The following is a 21131-nucleotide window of genomic DNA, read 5'->3' as shown; positions in this document are numbered from 1 at the left end:
TGTAGGGAATTCTGTTCAGGGCATTGGACACATTAATGATGTTAAATTTTATGAATGGAGGGACAGAAGTTAGAACCAACAGTGTCCTCAATCCACACGTAGAGGTGCTGCATACTAAAAATGAAGCACCAGGGAGGTACAAAAACTTAATGAGTAGTCACAGTCCTACTTGGAATGTCTTTGGAAATCCATAAGGAAGTGGAAAGTTTAGATTGTTTGAGTCCCAAAGATAATTAAAAGCACAAGAAGCTCATACCTTGGAAATCTAGTTGGTCTTTGTGTAACTGGACTCAAATCTTGCTCTTCTACTGCAGACCCAACATGACTACCCTCCTGCAACTATCTTTCTGTCTAGTGTGACTACCTAGGCTCTGGCCAGAAATGTGGAAAGACACATGGAAAATGCTTTTTTGTGCCCTTGATGTGAGGATGGTAACATGATTACATGTCACATTTAACAAGAAAGACTGAAGTAATGCTATGAAAGCCATGTGCAAAACAGTTTGTGTGAATCTTCTATGACAAAATAGTTCAAATGTCCTATATTTGATGAGCTTTCAAGTTTCAAGCAACAATGATCAAGCACTCATCAGCAGCACCTGTGACCATTACATGCAGTCACAATTCTGTTTTGTCGATGGACTGGCTGTTCTCCCTCTAAGGCGGAGGACATCTTGGGTGTTTCCCACCATCCTATCAGGAAGTAGAATTTCTTCCTCTTCCTTTAGTAGGTGAGACCACCCTCTCTCTCCTCAGTTCTTTCCTGCCTCTGGGGAGAGCAGTTCTGCTTTAGTTAGCTCTGCTAACTGCTCACTGTTCTAGATTTTTTCACAACTTTACCTACAACCTTCCTTTCTAGTTCTTCTTTCTTGCTTGAATTTTCTTCTACCTTAATTCCCTCCTTGGAGGAGAACCTGGAAGAGGAGCCATGATGTCCAGGGAGTCATCGGTCTCCGAAGGCAGTTTCTTGGAGCCCACATTGGATTGTTCCCAGGGAGCCGTCCTACCGATGGCGGGAACAAACCCAGCTGGTGCTGGCATGCCTCCAAGGCTTGCACGGCCCCTCGGCAAGGAGCACGCCTTGACTGAGGCCAGACCCTCTAAACGGCCCCGTCTTTCTAAGTGGGAGCCAGAAAAAGCTGCGTGCCCCATCCAGCTGGCTGAGGGCGATGCTAATCGGCAGAGCTCGGCTTTGGCGGGAAACGCGGCGGCGAGAGAAGTTTTCCCACGCGAGTCCAACAACTTGGTTGCCAATCTCCTGGTGGGAGAAAATCGGCCTGAGAACACCAGAGACAACCAGAGCTCCAGCCAAATCGACCAGGAGGCCTCAGCAAGTGCTCCATTTACTGCCTTATCCCCAGAAGTATTGGCGCCCATTAGACAAACCATGAGGGAGGAGTTATTATCCCTTTGCCATGCAGAGACTCAAGGGCACAGTAACGATGCCTCTTCCTCTTGGCCAGAGAATAACCCCACTAGTCGGGAAGTAAACAATCCATGGCCCACTAAGGCAGCCAGAAAGACTTTTAGCAAACAGGTAGATAAGTCTGTTTGCTGGCTGGAAGAAGGCTCATCTCCCAGTGAGGGCTCAGATGATGGGGACTTCCTAACTGAGGAAGAAGAGGAGGAAGAGGCATGCAAAGTGGAACAGTCCAACAGACTTTTTCAGGCTGAGGACTATCAGTATCTTTTGTCAAAGACCCTGGCAGCACTAGATCTCAGGGAGACCTCTAAAGGGAAGGAGGAGGATCCCAAATCAGAGACCTCTAGAATCAGACCCAAGAGGAACAGGGAATTCTTCCCTAGATCGGAAGAAAAAGCCAAAGTCTTCCCTTCCCCCGAGTACTTTGAGCGGCAACTGAGGGCGGAATGGGCGATGCCAGCAGCTCATAAGCAGTTCCCTAATTGTCTCAAAAAACTGTATGCCTTGCCTAACTTTGCAACTGAGTTCTTACAGGTGCCGACTGTAGATGCTCCGGTGACGGCCCTTCAGTCCCACTGCTTGCTTTCAGAAGATGGCCAAGGATCCATCAAAGACAGCCTGGACAAAAAGGGAGACAGAGCTCTTAAAAGAGCGCATGAAGCAATGGCTATGGCGATTAAGGCCTCTGACATAGCATCCATTGTATCCAGGGCCTCAGTGGTGTAGATCAGAAGACTGTTGGAACTCCTACCAAGCAACAGCAAACGACTTCTAGAAGGAGCCAATAGAATTCTTAAAGCCAACACTTTTACAGCAGACGCCACGTTGGATACCATGACCTTCGTTTCCAGAGCAATGGCTACGGCGACCTCGGCAAGACACCTTTTCTGACTTCGGGCCTGGCCGGCTGATATTCAAGCAAAGACCATCCTGATGTCTTATCCATTCCTGGGCGGCAAGCTTTTTAGAGAACAACTGGATAAGATTCTAGTAGAGACTAAGGACAAGAAAAAGGCCCTTCCATGATCTCTAAAAAGAACAGAGAGACGATCCTTTGGATACCAACCCTTCAGATCCCAACATACGTTGCCCAGGAGTCGACAAGATACCAAGCGCACTTGGACCTTTCAGAGGAATCAGTCACGCAGAGGCGTCTTTCCATCCAGATCACAGAGACAACAGCTAAACCGCACCAGCAGGCATGAGTCAGAGAATAAAGGTCAGAAGCCCTGACTCGCAGGAGGCTCCGGTGGGAGGAAGATTATTTCTCTTTCATCAAATATGGTTGGAGTCCAAGGCAGATGCCTGGGCCAGAGAGGTGGTATCCAGCGGTTACTTAATAGAACCTTGCTCGCTTTCACCGGAACATTTCCTAATTTCGCCTCTGAAAAGAAACCCAATCAGATGCGACATCACGATCAGAGCCATACGTCACCTCATAGACATCGACGCTGTCGAACCAGTCCCCCTCAACAAAAAAGGAAGAGGGGTGTATTCTATTTTCTTCACAGTACGTGAACCTGCATTAAGGAAGCATACACAGCTCAAAACTTGAGCATACCTAAAGGGATCACAGCGCATTCAGCGAGAAGTGTGGCAACCAATGCAGCTCTTCGAAGAAACGCTTCAGTAGAGGAAATATGCGCTTATTCTTCGGCTGATCAGCCTTCGGAAGACGGGTACTACAGCATGTGGTGGAGGATGAAGATCTTGTCCCACCCGAAGAATAGTGCACTGCTTTGGAGCACCCAAGATGTCCTCCACCTCAGAGGGAGAGCGTACCTTTGGACACTTACCATGAAGGGTCCTTCTCCTCTGACATCAGGAGGACATCTTGCCCTCCCAAGATCTTCAGATACATTAATGACATAACAGAATTTCCCTGCCCTGTTTTCTCTCTCATGTTGCCTATTCCTCACTACTTCTAGCTGCGTGTTTCGATCTATTCTTTCCTGATTTAACCTTTTATGTCTGTATTTGAAGGACTTTTTATGCTAGGTGTTACAGATAATTGGACACACAGATATATACGGCTGAGGGGAGTCACCTGAACTGAGGACAGAGAGGGTGGTCCCACCTACTAAAGGAAGAGGAAAAAATTCTACTTCCTGTCTCCCCGATAGGATAGTGGGAAACACCCAAGATGTCCTCCTGACCTCAGAGGAGAAGGACCCTTCACGGTAAGTGTCCAAAGGTCCGTTTTAGTCCTGCCCAAGCAGGCCTTCACCCCACTCCATGGTGCCATTGATACAGTCAAAATAAGTTTTATGGGCACCTTAAGTACTAATATACTGACTATGGCAAGAGCTTTCATGGGCAAGTGCACACTTCATCAAATGCATGAGAGGTAAGTAGATAGATAAGGCCTATTGGCAGTTTTAACCCAGTATACTCAATGTATTGATACACAGCCAAGAGTAGAAACAAAGACTAGTGCAATATCCCTCCATTTTTGAACAAGTGCTTTAACCCTGCCTCTGCTATGTGCATTCAGTGCAAATCAACACAGTATTCATACATACGCAGACTATACACACAAACAAAGAATATCCAATCACAAGATTGAAATGTACAGTTTTCTTCCATTCTTGAATAAAAAAGTAATAGGGAGGAAGCAGAAAATATTGCTCTTACCCTGTTTGGCTTCAAATATTATCATGTAAAGAAATTTAGCTGGCTATCTGTTGTTGTCATGGATGAGGCCAATGCTTCCTACCTTCTAGAAGTTTTGGCTGAAGAAAGGACAGTTCATCTTCAGTCTTCTGTGCAGTCCCCCATGGGTCTGTGCATGTGCAGGCCTGCTGTTTTGGAAGAGTTTTTTAGCTAAACTTCCAGCAGGGGGCGCTCCCGCCTCTCAAAGTGCCTTTGTGGCTGCTTTCCCACCAAAACTGGTCCTATAGAGGTGGGGCGTCCCCTGCTACCCTCAGTTCCTCTTTTACCACTGTGCTGAGAGGTTCCAGCTCATCGTGGAGAGTGAAGTACTCTACTTTCTTCCATTCATGTGCTGATTGCTTATTGGGAAATGTCTGAAGTGCTGCGTTAAGTGCAATGCAAAACTGACCAAGACAGACCAGGTCATTCTCTCTGCCTGATGTGCCTCGGCAAAGGTCACCAGCCGCAGAGTTGTAAACACGGCCAGAAGTTTACTTCAAAGCCCAAGGCTGAGAGATCTAGGCAGCTGAAGGTGGCATTATGTATGAAGGCCACGGAAGTCCCCATGCCCATGGCAAAAGATCCAGCAGCTGCTGGAGAACCAAGACTGTCCTCGACTCTGAAATCATCTTCAGTTCCGAGAACCACCGCGTCGGGTTTGAAAACACCTTGGAGCCAAGCACCATCTGCCTCACCCGAGAGACTCAGACTGGAGTGAGTCGGAACTGAGCTGCTTCTATCCAAGGTCTCCAACTTGATTGGATCCGGCTGAGGGCTGCCGCTGTAAGTCGGAGGATTCCCTCGCTTCATTGGCCCCACCTGAAGGTCCGTCTGGAAAGGCAGTGGAGAGAGCATCACAGGAGGAAGATGTGGTGGTATTGGACTGACCCCGTCTGCCTTCTTTATGGTCAGGGTCCCCGTCACCTCAGTCCAGGTTGCCGTCTGTGTTATCTTCTGAGGAGGAAGGGGGAATATCGTGCAGACGCTCATCTATACGCTCACCAACGAGAAAACATTATTATGAGAAGGAGGATTGGTACCTCTCTGATCCTCATTATGATGTTTACCTGAGGTGCTCTTACCACGCTGAGGTCTTTTCCAGGGATCCGTCATCTACCCCACCAAGGAGGCAGCACTCTTTCACTAGCTCTCATATGGCCTTCCAATTGTCGGTGTCGGAGAGGGAACCGGATCCATACTGAAAACATAACTCGGCCCCACCTTCAGGAACATCAGAGGAGACAGTGGGGGAGTCGGGTGAGGTGTCTCCGATGAACGAGTTTCACTCCTATACTGAGCAGCTGATCCGAATGGCCAAGGTGCTGGAGGTTGACATCTCAGCTGAACCAAAGTCCAAGGACAAGATCCTTCAGCACATATACTCCGTCTCAATGACTAACGTGGCATTTCTTATCATAGAGGGATTCGTGGAGATGATCACGGCCCTCTACCAGAACCAGCATCAATCATGGCCATGACCAAAAAGGCAGCCAGGGGCTTCCACACCCAAATAGTGCCGTAGACAGAAGCAGAGGCTAGAGCTACAGGAGAGATGGCATAGTGCTCGCCTTCTGAGTCGACACCAGCTGCTGGAGAGCAAGGATGAGTAGCATCAGGAGTGAGCCCCAGCCACTGGCTGCAAACCATACCTGGCTATAAAAGCCAATCTGGAGGAACTGCCAGGCATGGAAGCAAAGTGTTTCCTACCTGCAACCACTCCATGTCTCTTGTATCATACCCACTCCTAGACCTGACCCTATCGGTAACTGACCTTGGACTGGACTTGACATGGATTTTGGATTCTAGACACACCCCTGGTGTTTTACCTTGTGTTCTGTGAACAAATGCAGGCTCCACCACCCAGGTAATTAGCTTGTTAAACTATGTGGGACTGCACAGAAGACTGAAGATGAAGAAGAGTGTTGCACTTACCTGTAACTGTTGTTCATTAAGGTCTTCTGTGCAGACACACATACCCTCTTTCCTTCCCTGCTTAGGCTCTTTTAGGCATTGGAGAGTACGGCAGCGAAAGAGGACTGAGGGTAGCAGGGGACGCCCCGTCTCTACAGCACCGGTTTTGGTGGGAAAGCAGCCGTGCAGGCACTTTGGGAGGCGGGAGTGCCCCCTGCTGGAAGTTTATCTAAAAAAACCCTCCGAAATGGCAGGCCTGCACATGTGCAGTCCCATGTGTGCCTGCACAGAAAACCTCAGTGAACAACAGTTACAGGTAAGTGCAACACTGTTTTTGTGTACTACTGTGGTAGAAAGTGCACTGCTATCATCTAGTAGATGCTTTACCCTCTTTTCATAGCTTCTGTCCCTCCCCCTGAAAATCCCTCAAAAAAGGTCCCTTCCAAATCAGCAGTCTGTAAACAAGGAAGCAAAACAGGAGCATTTTGGCTTGGCCCTAATCTTTAAATAAACTAATAGTTACCTATGGACAAAATATGTTTATTTTTGAGCAAGGACACATATATCATAATTGTAAAAGCTACATAGCACGAGAATTGTTTAGTTTTATTGCTGCAAACACACAAATAAAGATAGCTGTTTGTTCAATACATGTGCCTTAGTTGACTTGAGCTTCAAATGCTAAAAAATGCTATTTCTTACAAGAGGGAAACATTTGGGTTAGGCTGCTTTTCTATTCTGTTCACCCTCCAATGTATCTCTGAATCAATCTTAAATCATTATTAAGATATACCATCTCACCAAGCTGTTCAAAAGACTGTCTCTGAAGTCAATAGATCTTTTTTAACTTCCACTAAATGTATTTCATTTTTAATATCCACAAAAGAACAAAACCTTACTTGAAAAGCAGAGCCCTTCATTCATATTTGAAGAGTGCCTGAACCACAGTGTCTGAATCCAAATTAGTATCTGGAGATTTCCAATTTTAGGATGGGGCGAATCTAATAAATCAGGATTCTAACTTGGAATTAATAATTTTTGAAAAGGTCTTGTTTTTCTTTGACTGTACCTTGAAATTTGAAATAACCTTTTGGATTCTAATTCTCCAACTGCTCAGAATATACATGGCAATCGCTTCACTGCTTACATGGCTTTTCTGAGATAAAGTGAAGAAAATTTTCTTTAGACGGTTTTGGCAGTTGTGTGACCTGTGTAAGTGATCCAGTCTGGCACTTTGTTTTATTTTTTGCATCTCTCTTTGTGGTGTCTTAGTTATTAGGCAATAATAGAGTGTGCCAGTTGAAAGAAATGTTGAGCCCCCGAAGGGGGAAAGGATGGAAAAATATTGCAAGATACAAAGAGTCCTACATTCAAACCGTTTTTAAAAAAACATACGCTACTGTGAAGCTGATCTGTGGAAGAAAATGTTACTGTCCTTAGTCTTGATCCAGTCTTTATTGTTCATCTGCCTTCCTTGTTTGAAGGCAGAGGTGGGTTCGATGTCTAAAAATAATATCTACTGAATTGTGTTACTGGGATAAGATAATTACATGATTTCCAGTTTACACATGTTACAGGAGAAATATATATTAGTGGGACCAAAAAGAACTACATTTCTCCAGCAATTAAATAATACCTCCCTAACTTAATAATGAAACTTAAATGAACTGGCTAAAATTCATTAGAACATGGGGACCGCATAATGAAAAACAGGTGATTGGTTTGCTGATTGGCCACTGCCTCTTGTCATTTTGTATATCATAATCAAGTCATGTTTGATTACATATAATCTGATCCTATCATATAATGTGATCTGAAAAAAACATAAAATAAAGGTACAAATACAGACTTGCAGGGGTATTCTGCAGAAAAAGGAAGTGTTTACCACCAAAAGTTTTAAAGTAGCAACTAGTTCTTTTATCCTTTACTTTCCATAATCATTCTGCTACCAGTTCACAGTGTACAGATTCAGCCCTTAATCTTCATCCTGTCTGTTAAACTCCGATTTGTGTTCTGATCATATTCATCCTTTTATGAGAGTCTCTGTTGTGAATCTGTTGTCTCTGTCCAGAATTCTGCATCAAAAATCAAAGGCTCCAGCTGCATCAAAATCATTGCCCCCAGCTGACACATTACTTAGGAGGCTGTTTATTATCTGCCCTCATAGGGTTGTATCCACAGCAAAATTTCTGCTTACACTAGAGCTCTTGTAAAAACAGAAATACAAGACAAAAGCCACAATGGGTGCTAGCACCTAGTCAGACTTACTGTATCTTCACTTGCATTTCCGCTTGTTCAAGATCCTTTGCAACCCCTTTCTGGGCACTGTAATATATAGGGAGGGAAGTGCATTAAGGTTATTTATTTTTCCCACTTGCATATCACTTCCATTATGTAGTTGTACAGTGGTGTCCAGGAAGTGTACCTGTTGTGTAAAGTGGTCCAGGCTCAGGTTGATAGTAGGGTGAAAGTTGTTGAAGTCCTGATGAAATCTCTCAAGGGCTTCCTTCCCATTGGTCCAAATGATGAAGATGTCATCCAAGAATCTTAAGTATAGTAGTGGTTCCAGTGGATGGGAGCTGAGGAAGCGTTGCTCCAAGTCTGCCATGAATATGTTAGCATATTGTGGTGCCATGCGTGTGCCCATGGCTGTGCCATTAACCCTACTATCAACCTGAGCCTGGATCACTCTACACAACAGGTACACTTCCTGGACACCACTGTACAACTACATAATGGACGGATAAATACCACCTTATACCGGAAACCAACAGACCGATACTCATATCTACATGCCTCCAGCTACCACCCTAAACATACCACTCGGTCTATTGTCTACAGCCAAGCCTTACGTTACAACCGTATCTGCTCCAATGCTCTTGATCGAGACTCCCACTTAAGAGATTTACAACAAGCATTTTGGGGGCTACAGTACCCACCAAATGAAGTGAGGAAACAAATCAACAGGGCCAGACTAGTACCCAGAAACAGCCTGCTCCAGGACAAACCTAAAGGAACTAACAACAGAACACCACTGGTTGTCACCTATAGTTCCCAGCTCAAACCCATCCAACGTATCATCAGTGAGCTACAACCCATCCTGGAAAATGATACCTCTCTCTCAGAAGCCCTGGGTGGAAGACCTTTCCTTGCCTACAGACAGCCCCCCAACCTTAAACAACTTCTCACTTACAATCATGAATCGGCCAGCAGAGTCACCAGTACAGGTACCAGGCCCTGCAACAGACCCAGATGTCAGCTCTGCCCTTATATCTACCCAGGGAATACAATTACAAGACCCAATGGCATCAACTACACTGTCTCTGGCTCTTACAGCTGCTCATCCTTCAATCTGATATATGCCCTCATGTGCCAACAATGTCCTTCTGCTCTGTACATTGGACAAACCAGCCAACCTCTACGCAAAAGAATAAATGGACACAAATCTGACATTAGAAATGGTAACGTCCAGAAACCAGTGGGAGAACACTTAAATCTACCAGGACATTCCATCAAAGACTTAAAGGTCGCTGTAGTTCAACAGAAACCTTTCAAAAACAAAATCCAACGGGAGGCTGCTGAATTGGAATTCATATGTAAATTTGACTCTGTCAAGCTGGGACTGAATAGGGACTATGAATGGTTAACTCATTATCACAGGTAACTGATTTCCTTTACAGAGGCGGGGTCAGGGGGAGTCCAGTGGCACCTGGCGTGGGCTTTCGGGGATCACAGTTCTCTTTGTCAAATGCATCTGGCGGGGAGGGCTGTGGTTCTCGAGGGCTTGTGCTGCAGTGGAATTGGTTGGTCTTGGAGGTGCTGCTGGACTCTTTTTGATTTTGCTACTACAGACTAACACGGCAAACTCCTTTGAACCTTTACAGAAGCAAACTGATCCCCACATCAAAAGGAGCTGTTTGCATCTCCATATCAAAGGAATTGTTTGCATGTCCCCTCTCCTCCCCTCTCCCCTCTCCTCCTCTATATTTGACCGGTTTCTGTTGGCCCTCCGTGCATCTGACGAAGAGAACTGTGGTTCTCGAAAGCTTATGCTACAATAAAATTGGTTAGTCTTAAAGGTGCTACTGGACTCTTTTTGATTTTGCTACTACAGACTAACACGGCTAACTCCTCTGAAGGTGTTGTATGTATCTCTTACATGTCAGGGGTTAAGACTGCCTTGTCAATAAAATCTAACTTATTCTGCATCCTGTTTTATGCCTGTTTACTGCAGTTTTTTCCTCTGTCTTGTAGTTTTGTTTTGATTATTTATTTATTTTTAAATTAATGAGCTGCCATGGAGATTGTTGTTTTGTAAGAACCTGGGATATAAATGTGTTTGAATAAATAAGGGTCCAAGCAGATCTACTCTGAAGTAAGTTGACAAACTTCTAAAGGCCTCCTTCTCTCACCCATTTTCCCTTATTGCCACTTGAAATTCCTTTCTATAACACCTACATGATGTTTCCTCATTCCCATGGACTGTTTCCAGTCATTGTCCTCAGCTGACACAGCTCCAAAGTACTTTTATTCAGGAAGGATGTATTCTGTTGGAAATAAATTTTTTAAACAACTGCATGTACTCCAAGTCATTCTTGGCTGTCCTTCCCTCTCCATGTCTTTACTTTTTTCCTAAGAGCAATTGCTTACTTTTATTACTGTATAAAGCACCTTGTCCAATAGCTGATGCTATATAAAAAAAATAATTTAGTGCTGTGAACTGTGAGCATAACAGTACTTGTAAACACAGAGTCTGTTGGTGGAAGAGAAAATGAAGACAGTTCTATCAAATCCTCAAATCCATCAACTACTCTTTTTGTATATTAAGTACATTTTATATTATTCTTCAAGGAGCTTGGGCCTACTTTGCTGAGAGCCAGTTTGGTGTAGTGGTTAAGAGCGTGCGACTCTAATCTGGAGAACCGGGTTTGATTCCCCACTCCTTCACTTGAAGCCAGCTGGGTGACTTTGGTGTGTCACAGCTTCTAGGAACTCTCTCAGCCTCACCCCCACCTCACAGGGTGTTTGTTGTGGGGATAATAATAACATACTTTGTAAACTGCTCTGAGTGGGTGTTAAGTCATCCTGAAGGGAAGTATATAAATCGAATGTCATTATTATTATTATTTGTTCTCCACTCTTCCATTTTAACCTCGTAACAAACCTGTGAAATATGTTAGTCTGAAAGAGAATGACTTGCCCTCAGTCGCTGTCAGTTATTTGAAGAGTGGAATTTATACCAGATTCTCCCTAGGCATATTTCACCACTCTAACCACTATATTACACTGAATTTGAGCCAGTTTGGTGTAATAGTTAAGAGCATGGGACTCTAATCTGGAGAACCGGGTTTGATTCCCCACTCCTGCACTTGAAGCCAGCTGGGTGACCATGGGTCAGTCACAGCTTCTAGGAGGTCTCTCAGCTCCTCCCACCTCACAGGGTGTTTTGTTGTGGGGATAATAACATACTTTGTAAACCGCTCTGAGTGGGTGTTAAGTCATCTTGAAGGGTAGTATATAAATAAAATATTATTATTATTTGGAGGACTTGAAAAGCAGATGGGGAGATTTTCATACTTCAGTGCCTTTCTATCAGAGCCAGTTTGGTGTAGTGGTTAAGAGCGCAGGACTCTAATTTGGAGAACCAGGTTTGATTCCTCACTCCTGCACTTGAAGCCAGCTGGGTGACCTTGGGCTAGTCACAACTTCTAGTTCTGTCAGCCCCACCCACCTCACAGGGTGTTTTGTTGTGGGGATAATAATGACATACTTTGTAAACCACTTTGAGTGGGTGTTAAGTCATCCTGAAGGGCAGTATATAAATCTAATGTTATTCTACTTATTATTATTATCAAAGTTTATAAGATCTAACCTATTAATAGTAAGAACTTTCTTGTTCATTGTCTTCTGTGCAGTCCTACATAGAACTGCACATGTGCAGGCCTGCCAACCAGATGGATTTTGCAGCTTTTTTCTCCTCTAGAGGGGGTGCTCTCCTCCCAGAGCACCTGCACAGCAATTTCCTACCGAAGACGCCTGCACTTTGGGGGAGCGCCCCCCCTTACCCTCAGTTCTTCTTTGCCGCTAACCAGTTAGAATCACCAGTGAGAGCTGCTCCTCTTTTCACGAGTCACTGATCTCCTTCTATGGAGAAATGGAAGGAGAAAGAGGGCAAAGTAACTCGCTCATGGCTGATAGAGCCCTACTTATAAAAACAAAGAAGAATGTATTAGTCAGAGCTTCTCATATTCAGGAGTTCTGCCATCGTCGATCCCCTTCTGTAGAGGAAAGGGAAAGAGGGTGATGCCCCTTACATGCTCATGGCTGATGAAGCCCTAGTTAAAGAAAAATGCACCCAGCATGCAGCAAATGGCAAGAATAGTCGGTAGGAGCTTCTGTTTGTGAGCTTCATCGTCACTGTTTTTTCTTTCCTTCTGCAGAGAGACAGAAGGAGAGTGAGAGCAAAGTCTCTAACTTGCTTACGGTTGATAAAGCCCTACTAAAACACACCCAGTGTGCAACAAAAATGACGAGGATTGTCAGTAGGAGCCTCTCCTGTATTCAAGATCTCTATTGTCTCTGTTTCCCTTCTGTGGAGGGATGGAGGGAGAGAGAGAGAGAGAAAAGTTTCTCACTTGCTCATGGCTGTTAATGCCCTTTCTATTTATGAATCCAGTGTGCAATAAAATAACGAGGACAGACAGACACTCACTCTGCCTTGTTTGCCTGGGGAAGACCACAATGTGAATTCCTCCAAGGCAGAGCTGAAAGAGCTACCATGCTCAAGGCTATATTGTGGAAGTGGGCATTGGTGACAAGGACCAGCCCAACAGCAAATACCTCTGCACTCACAGAGCATGCTAAGCGTATTGATCCAACTTCAGCACCAAGCTCGGTGCCAACTGCTGCAGCAGCTTTAGTTTCGATAGTCTCCCATCGAACCTGACAGGCCCCCTCTGAAGGGCCCATTGGAACCATCCGGCAAGGTCCAGTCCTTGACTCCATCCCTCGGGTCCAACAGTCACTCAGTTGAGAGCCTTGGAATCGAGAGAGACTGCGCACAATGCCCCAGAGACTCTTAGGTAAGAGGCAGGCTCAAAGTTGAAACACTTTGAGAAAAGGGAAAAGCCCTGAATGGAAGCTCATTTGCTAATCTTGAAATGTTGGTCAGGACACTGATTTATGTATTTCCGCCTGTTCCACTGTTGTTGGTGGTAGGGAAAATACAAGCAGAATGAACCACATATATTGTAATAGCATCTTTCTGATCACAGCATCGTGATTCCATCAACTGTTGGGGAGGGCCAAGGCCAATATCTTATGCTTCTCTAGGTACTGGATTTCTTATGAAGGAACCATCCTGTCCCCAGAATCAATCTTACAACAAAACTAATTCTTTATTAGTTGACCTGCCTGATGAGGTAAAAGAACTCACACTGTATGTAAACATGATTTACCAGGAATGTTCTAGGCGGGAGCTACAGGAGTTAATCCTTATGCCTGTACACTGACTATCGTATTAGAATACCTTGTTATTTTCCAAGAGGGGAAGGTTTATCCAACTCCTCTGTTAGGTTCACAGGGCAGCTGTTTTCTGCCTCCCGCTTCACAACAGACAGAAAACTGTGTTTCACATTAAATGCATACTGTCCCTGTAGGAACTGAGCACATGTCCACCAATCACTTCAATAGTACCACAGTGGTCACTGCAGTTGGTACTAGCTAACAAATGGAGAGACCTTTGAGCCTTCAGCCAAATGTCCATTGAGAATGTTGTCTTGCAAGGTAATTTTTAGTGATGACTACACCAGCTAAACAGTGAGTGAGCTAGCAGCTCTGAGGATGGACCAGCCAGTCCTGGACACATATCAAGAGGAAATACTCCTCAGACCTAGCCTTGAGTTTCTTACTGAAGGTTTTCCAATTCCACTTGATGCAAGAGATGATACCGCTGGTCCCTTTCATATCACCTATTTAGGGGGACATAAGAGAACTTCATACAGTGAAGATCAGAAAGCCTTGCTTCATTCTATTTAGATAATACAGCATCGTTAGTACAAGTAACCATCTGTTCATTGGATACGTGGGACCTAAAAAAAGAAAAAGAACATTTTTTGCGTTCTTGTGAGTTGAGTGATATAAATTGTCAATTTATGTCATGTAAATTCTATGTCTTGTCCATTGGGGATCCATATGCAGACTGCTGGGTTTTAAGCGACATCAACAACAATTCTTAAGGTGCTCCATTACATGAGATAGGCAAATTGCAACAGGGCATCTGCTGACGCTGTGGTAAAGCACTATGCCCTGGATACTCATCACAATGAGCAGTTTGGCAAGCATTGTTTCAACCTTCTTCCTTGTGATAGCTTGCTAAACTCCCATGTGGGACTGTACAGAAGATCAACAATGAAAACAGATCCAGAGGAGTTAGCCGTGTTAGTCTGTAGTAGCAAAATCAAAAAGAGTCCAGTAGCACCTTTAAGACTAACCAATTTTATTATAGCATAAGCTTTCGAGAATCAAATTCTCTTCATCAGATGCCTGATCAAAACTGGGCAGATACAGAAGAGGAGGGGGAAAGAGAGAGAAGGGGGCATAAATCACAAGAAGACAGAATGCAATTAGCATAGAGGCAATCAAAACATTCCTTTGCTTGGAAATGTAAACATCTCCTTTTGGTGTGCAGTCAGTTTGTAGCAGTGAAGGTATCCAATTCCTATGTAGTATAAGCCTTCGGTAACCACAGCTCTCCCTGCCAGTTGCATCTGACAAAGAGAACTGTGGTCCCCGAAAGCCCACACCAGGCGTCACTGGGCTCCCCCAGATCACGCCTCTGTAAAGAAGACCTTTCCTTGCCTACAGACAGCCCCCCAATCTTAAACGACTTCTCACTTACAATCATGAATCGGCCAGCAGAGTCACCAGCACAGGTACCAGGCCCTGCAACAGACCCAGATGCCAGCTCTGCCCCTATATCTACCCGGGGAATACAATTACAGGACCCAATGGCATCAACTACATTGTCTCTGGCTCTTACAGCTGCTCATCCTCCAATCTGATATATGCCCTCATGTGCCAACAATGTCCTTCTGCTCTGTACATTGGACAAACCAGCCAACCTCTACGCAAAAGAATAAATGGACACAAATCTGACATTAGAAATGGAAACGTCCAAAAACCAGTGGGAGAACACTTCAATCTACCAGGACATTCCACCAAAGACTTAAAGGTCGCTGTGGTTCAACAGAAACCTTTCAAAAACAAAATCCAACGGGAGGCTGCTGAATTGGAATTCATATGCAAATTTGACTCTGTCAAGCTGGGACTGAATAGAGACTATGAATGGTTATCACATTACCACAGGTAACAGATTCTCTTTACAGAGGCGTGATCTGGGGGAGCCCAGTGACGCCTGGTGTGGGCTTTCGGGGACCACAGTTCTCTTTGTCAGATGCAACTGGCAGGGAGAGCTGTGGTTACCGAAGGCTTATACTACATAGGAATTGGATACCTTCACTGCTACAAACTGACTGCACACCAAAAGGAGATGTTTACATTTCCAAGCAAAGGAATGTTTTGATTGCCTCTATGCTAATTGCATTCTGTCTTCTTGTGATTTATGCCCCCTTCTCTCTCTTTCCCCCTCCTCTTCTGTATCTGCCCAGTTTTGATCAGGCATCTGATGAAGAGAACTTGATTCTCGAAAGCTTATGCTATAATAAAATTGGTTAATGAAAACAGAGTTGCACCTACCTTTAACTGCTTTTCATTGAGGTCTTCTGTGAAGGCTCACACCCTCCCTCCTGCCCCACTATATACTCTTCATTTCTCACATGGAGTGTCTGGAGCACGGACGTCTTCAGTGGGAAACTGCCACGCAGGCGCTCTGGGAGGAGAGTGCCCCCTCTAGAGGAGAAAAAAGCTGTAAAATCCATCCAGTCGGCAGGCCTGTGCACATTGAGGCCTCTACACAGCAGACCTCAATGAACAGCAGTTACAGGTAGGTGCAACTCTGTTTTTTAAGTAGATAATTGCAACTAAAAAGTTTTTCCATTACATTCGTTAGTATTAAGTTACTTGGGATCTCCCCCCCCCCCTTCTTGTCATTCTCAGTGCTGGGTGGTGGTATGTGGTGTGTATATTGGAGGGTGGTATTATGTTCGCTAACCATAGATTAGTATTTCCAGTGCTTTATATCTCAATGTTTCTATAATGCCTTTATCTGAACCAGCTAAGATTGTTTCTTCTTCGTTACCTTAAGTACTTAAGTACTTTAATAATGAAATAATTGTAACAGATTGGAATGAAATATAAGCCCCTCCTTCTTTCTTTTCAGACTGTGGCTATATAGATGTGACTCGGGGATAGTTAGAGGCTTACTCTCTGGATCAAAAATGTGTGGAATGCTCATTATAAAAACATTGTTATTCTCTTCCTCAATTCCGAAAAGTGTATATGTGAAAAATTGTAACTGTTGTCATTTTAAAGTGGTTAAAACTGAGATATTAAAATTCCTAATGATTATACATAAAATTAACTTCTTAATGTTTTGTAATATCTAATCACTAAAGATATTAACTCTTCTTTGCAAGGTTAGATATTAGTTAGATTCAAGTTGCCTTTTACAGTTTAATTTGTAATGAGATATGCACCAAACAATTATTTTTGTGTACTTCCTTTTTTTAAAAAAAATAAAGCGTACATATTACATTAAAATTTATTAGTGTAATGAAGGAAAATTTCTGGGAAGCTAGTATCTCCATAAATAATATGGTGCTTCACATATTGTTGTAAATTTAGCTTCTGTACTTGCTCTGAGTTCATACCAATTCTCAGCTTCCAAAACTCAACAAGTACAAAATAGAGAATAAAATACACTTTCTATAGATGGGGAATATGGGGGAAGCCCAGAGCCCCGTGGTGCAGAGTGGTAAGCTGCAGTACTGTAGTTCAAGCTCTGCTCGCGACCTGAGTTCGATCCTGGCAGAAGCCGGGTTCAGGTAGCCGGCTCAAGGTTGACTCAGCCTCCCATCCTTCCGAGGTCAGTAAAATGAGTACCCAGTTTCCTGGGGGTAAAGTGTAGATGACTGGGGAAGGCAATGGCAAACCACCCTGTAACAAGTCTGCCAAGAAAACGTCGTGATGTGATGTCCCCCCATGGGTCAGTAATGACTCGGTGCTTGCACAGGGGACTACCTTTACCTACCTTATGGGGGAAGCCATCTCCCCTTCCTTGGTAAACCCAATTTTCTGCCGTTAATACCAAGGAAGAGAACATAGAAGAACAAGAAAAATGTTTGTTTATGAGAGGGGAGTAAACTGGAAATGTTCAGGACCAACTTTATACCACTGAAATATGTTTGTGTGTGTTTTAAGAAGATTGAAATATGGATAGTAGACAGCCAGGAAGCGTCAAGATCCCCTTAGGCTTCTTAACCTTCCAGATGGCCTGTAAAATCTATTAAAAATGCAGACACGAGTCTGCCCAAAGAACTTTCCAATCACCCAGAAAGACTATATATAAGATCCGTATACCAGTGCATGTCATTCAACATCAACCCACACTAAACAGTCCACTTTCACCTCAAGTGACTGGAGATAGAGCAAGATCCCAACCCTGCTTAAGGAACCCTAAATCCTATCTGACTCAAACCTCTATTAAATGGTTCCTTTCTCTCCCTCCTCCCTGCAAGCTTTCTGAGGGCCCTGATTGGTCGTGTTTGGCTTTTTTCCCCTCCAGACCACCAGGATACAAAAGAATTAGTAAATACTGGCAAAGGGGATGGACTTGGCTCTGTCTGTCATAGTATGCTTTAATATTAACAAGATAACTTAATATTTCAGCTGGGAAGTTCTGCGATTTCTTCTCTCCAATCTAAGGTGGTGGATAGAAGAGTATGCCTTTGATGGTTTTCGATTTGATGGTGTTTCCTCTATGCTATATCACCATCATGGAATTGGTAAGTTTTATTTGTTTTGTTCAAACTATAATGTGATAATGTAGTGGCATAATAATTTCTAATTTGTAAATATCTAGGGTGAAGACATATAATATTACTTGCTACATATTCCTTGACTTTCTGCATTTTTCTCATGACAGGTGTAGGTTTCAGTGGCGACTATAATGAATATTTTGGTATGCAGGTTGATGAAGATGCGTTGGCATATCTAATGATGGCAAACCATATGATACATTTCTTACATCCAGAATGTATAACGGTAGCTGAGGTAATTTTTAAAATACTTTTAATTCTTACTTTTTAGTTATTTGATAGATAATTTAACTGAATCAGTTATGATATATTGATTTTTCTTTATGTATCCAGCAACACTTATTAAATATTTTAATTTTAAATCTCAATGAAAAAGTTAAATACATGTTTAAATATGTCTCATTTAAATAATGGGGACTTAAATACTGTTAGCTGGGCAGGACTATATACATTGGCTGCTTCCACACACGTTGGATAATCCACTTTCAATACTCTTTAGTGAATATTTGGAACTGCTTTTCCATGTGTGGAACAAAAAAATCCACTTCCAGAGGATTGCTAAAGTGCATTGAAAGTGCATTATTCAACGTGTGTGGAAATGGCCATAGTTAGTAGATAGATTCTTTAAAATGAGGTTGATTTCAACATACAATTATCATTCACTTTGGGAAGATGTTCGCTAATATTATCACTAGTATGTTACAGATATTACTGGTAGCAGCTAATATTATTTTAGCAGTGAGAAACAGATCTTTCTTTTGTGAAATGTTAAATTTTGAAAATACAGATAAATTTAAAATGTACTGTGTTAATTAGTTAATAGTATTTTGATGTTCATATTCTGTTACAATAAACTTGCTGGCTTATGATTTGCAAATGTGCACTAGCTATAAAAGGTGTTGAAAGCTTACAATTAATATTTCTAAAGCAATTATGCAGTGATATGTGCATCCCTGAAAAGTCTAATTTTTGATAAATTAAGTGTTAAATGTTTGTTCTACTTATGATCAAAATTCATTGGAATGTTTAGTATTATAGGTAGCATTTATCAATAAAACTTGATGGAGTTAATCAGAAGTGTTTTGAGGTGCAAAGGAATGTTGCTGTCATACAGAACTGTGAACTTCTAAGTGCTAACTTTCAGCGAAAATCTCAGTCATGTAATTTGCAGTTTATTTCAAGTAAAGAATTATCTCTAGGCTCTTGCCTTCATTTTTCCCTCTTTTAACTGTGCAGTTAGTTTATATACAACTTGAATGACTATCTCATGAATGAGCAGAAAGGAGTAATGAAATTTCCACCAGTTCTCCCCTCAGCACATCTTCCCCCCCAAAGGTGCTGGTACTTAGTACCAGTGAATGGTGGTGGATACTGCCCTCAAGTCATAGCTGACGTATGGCGATCCCTTGCAAGAGACTAACAGAGAAGGTTTGCCATTGCCTGCCTCTGCAACCCTGGTCTTTGTTGGAGGTCTCCCATCTAATTACTAACCAAGACCAACCCTTCTTAGCTTCTGAGATCTGATGAGATCAGGCTCACCTGGGTAATCCAGGTCAGGTACCACCACCACCAAAAAAACAAAAAACCTGCTCCTACTCCACTGAGGAGAATTTGAAGTCTTCCTCTAACTTAAATACCTCTTCATTTGAAGAAGAGTAGAGAAGTTGGATGGGAGTAAGATCCATCCTGACATATCAGATGGGCCTTACTAAGAACTATTAAAGTAAAAAATCCAACACAATACTCGCATGTAAACCTTGTGTTGAAAGACCTTAATTTCTAGTTATACATGAACTCAAACTTCCCATATGGCATATAGTAATTTAATGCAGTCTATTCCTTTTTAAAAACGTATTGACAAGATCTCAGTAACATCAGGTATTTAAAACAGAAGTTGATGAAATGAAGCAGTTATGGGATATATTAAACTTAAAATTGGTTTATTGATTTTGGGGTTCATTTCAAGTAAAATTAGTTCATCATCAGGAAGCCAGTGCATGGTTATCATCAGTATTCCTACCAATGAAACAGTCAAGCCTGTTTGCATTACCTGATTTAAGTTTTTTTTAACAAGATGTGCCTTCAATTTATTCTACTTAAATTGAAAACTACTTCAATTTCAATACATCATTTTTCTGTCTAGTGGGAGCTTCTATACAAAATGTGGAATTGATCCACATGTTCATGGTGGGAAGAAATTGGGAGGGAGGAACTATTGATATCATTCTAAATTACAAATGGCTAGCATGAGTTTGAGCTTGCATGTAATGATAATGGAATGAGTGGCGCCGTGGGAGAGAAGTACTCTTTTGTCTAGCGTAGGATCGATGTATAGTCCTGTTCCATAAGGAGTTGTCTGATAAAATTAAGTAACAGATTTTTCCCCTTAAATATTCTGAATATTCTTCAACTCTAGATTTTTCCCCCTACCCACAGAGGAAAGAAACATATTAGAAAATTGATGTGTGTCTCGTGTTTAGATTCTGTTTTTGTTTTGTTTGCATTAATAGTTCTAAAATCAGCCTAGCCTCCTACTATGAATGGGAAGAAAAGTGAATGGTAGCAGCATTGTGTCTTCTATTAACAATTTATTATTTAGAAGTAATAATAATTCATAGCTCCAAATGTCTAATTACTTCCTTGGGCAAAGAGTCTGCAGTATTTGTTTGCAACTAGGCCTGTTGGAGTCAGTGTGTTTTGAAATTTGGTGGTTCATGTGATAGTGGGTTTCCATATCACTTATGTTGGCTTCTTCTCTTAGAGCTATTTAACTCTAAGGTTGAACATTTCCATAAAGGCCTAACCAGAGTGGAGTTAAAAATATTCTTTAACAAAGTCACATCAGACCTGAATAACTTGTGAATTGCCAATACGAATGTGGAATAACACCCACGTATTGTGTTTTCTACAGTGTTTGACAACTCCCATGGTTTTTGTAGTCCCAGGAAGTTAACAGGGCCCCTAGCAGACTACCATATGTTACTAGTGTTCTCATTGGTTTGTTCATAAATTGTTCAGGCAAAAGAGGCTTACCTACTAGCACTCTAAATCTTAAGAATAGGCTATCATGTATGTTACTTGCTAAAATTTTAGAATTAATATCCTTTCAATCTTCTTTCGCCCACGCAAGAGGAATCATAGGAAATTCA

General features: G+C 42.6%; 1 protein-coding gene across 1 annotated transcript in view; it reads left to right on the top strand.

The window, feature by feature from the left end:
• GBE1 (1,4-alpha-glucan branching enzyme 1) overlaps positions 1–21131 on the top strand; it is a 272853-nt gene that overhangs the window by 145432 nt on the left and 106290 nt on the right. Inside the window, exons 8-9 of the mRNA XM_054973553.1 lie at positions 17834–17949; positions 18090–18217. Coding sequence (XP_054829528.1) covers positions 17834–17949; positions 18090–18217 — 244 coding nt within the window. The remainder of the gene's footprint in view (positions 1–17833; positions 17950–18089; positions 18218–21131) is intronic.

The sequence above is a fragment of the Eublepharis macularius genome, chromosome 3, assembly GCF_028583425.1.
Source record: "Eublepharis macularius isolate TG4126 chromosome 3, MPM_Emac_v1.0, whole genome shotgun sequence".
Taxonomy (NCBI): Eukaryota; Metazoa; Chordata; class Lepidosauria; order Squamata; family Eublepharidae; genus Eublepharis; species Eublepharis macularius.
Note: the sequence above shows the minus strand (reverse complement) of the source record. Positions and strands in the feature narration are given on the sequence as shown.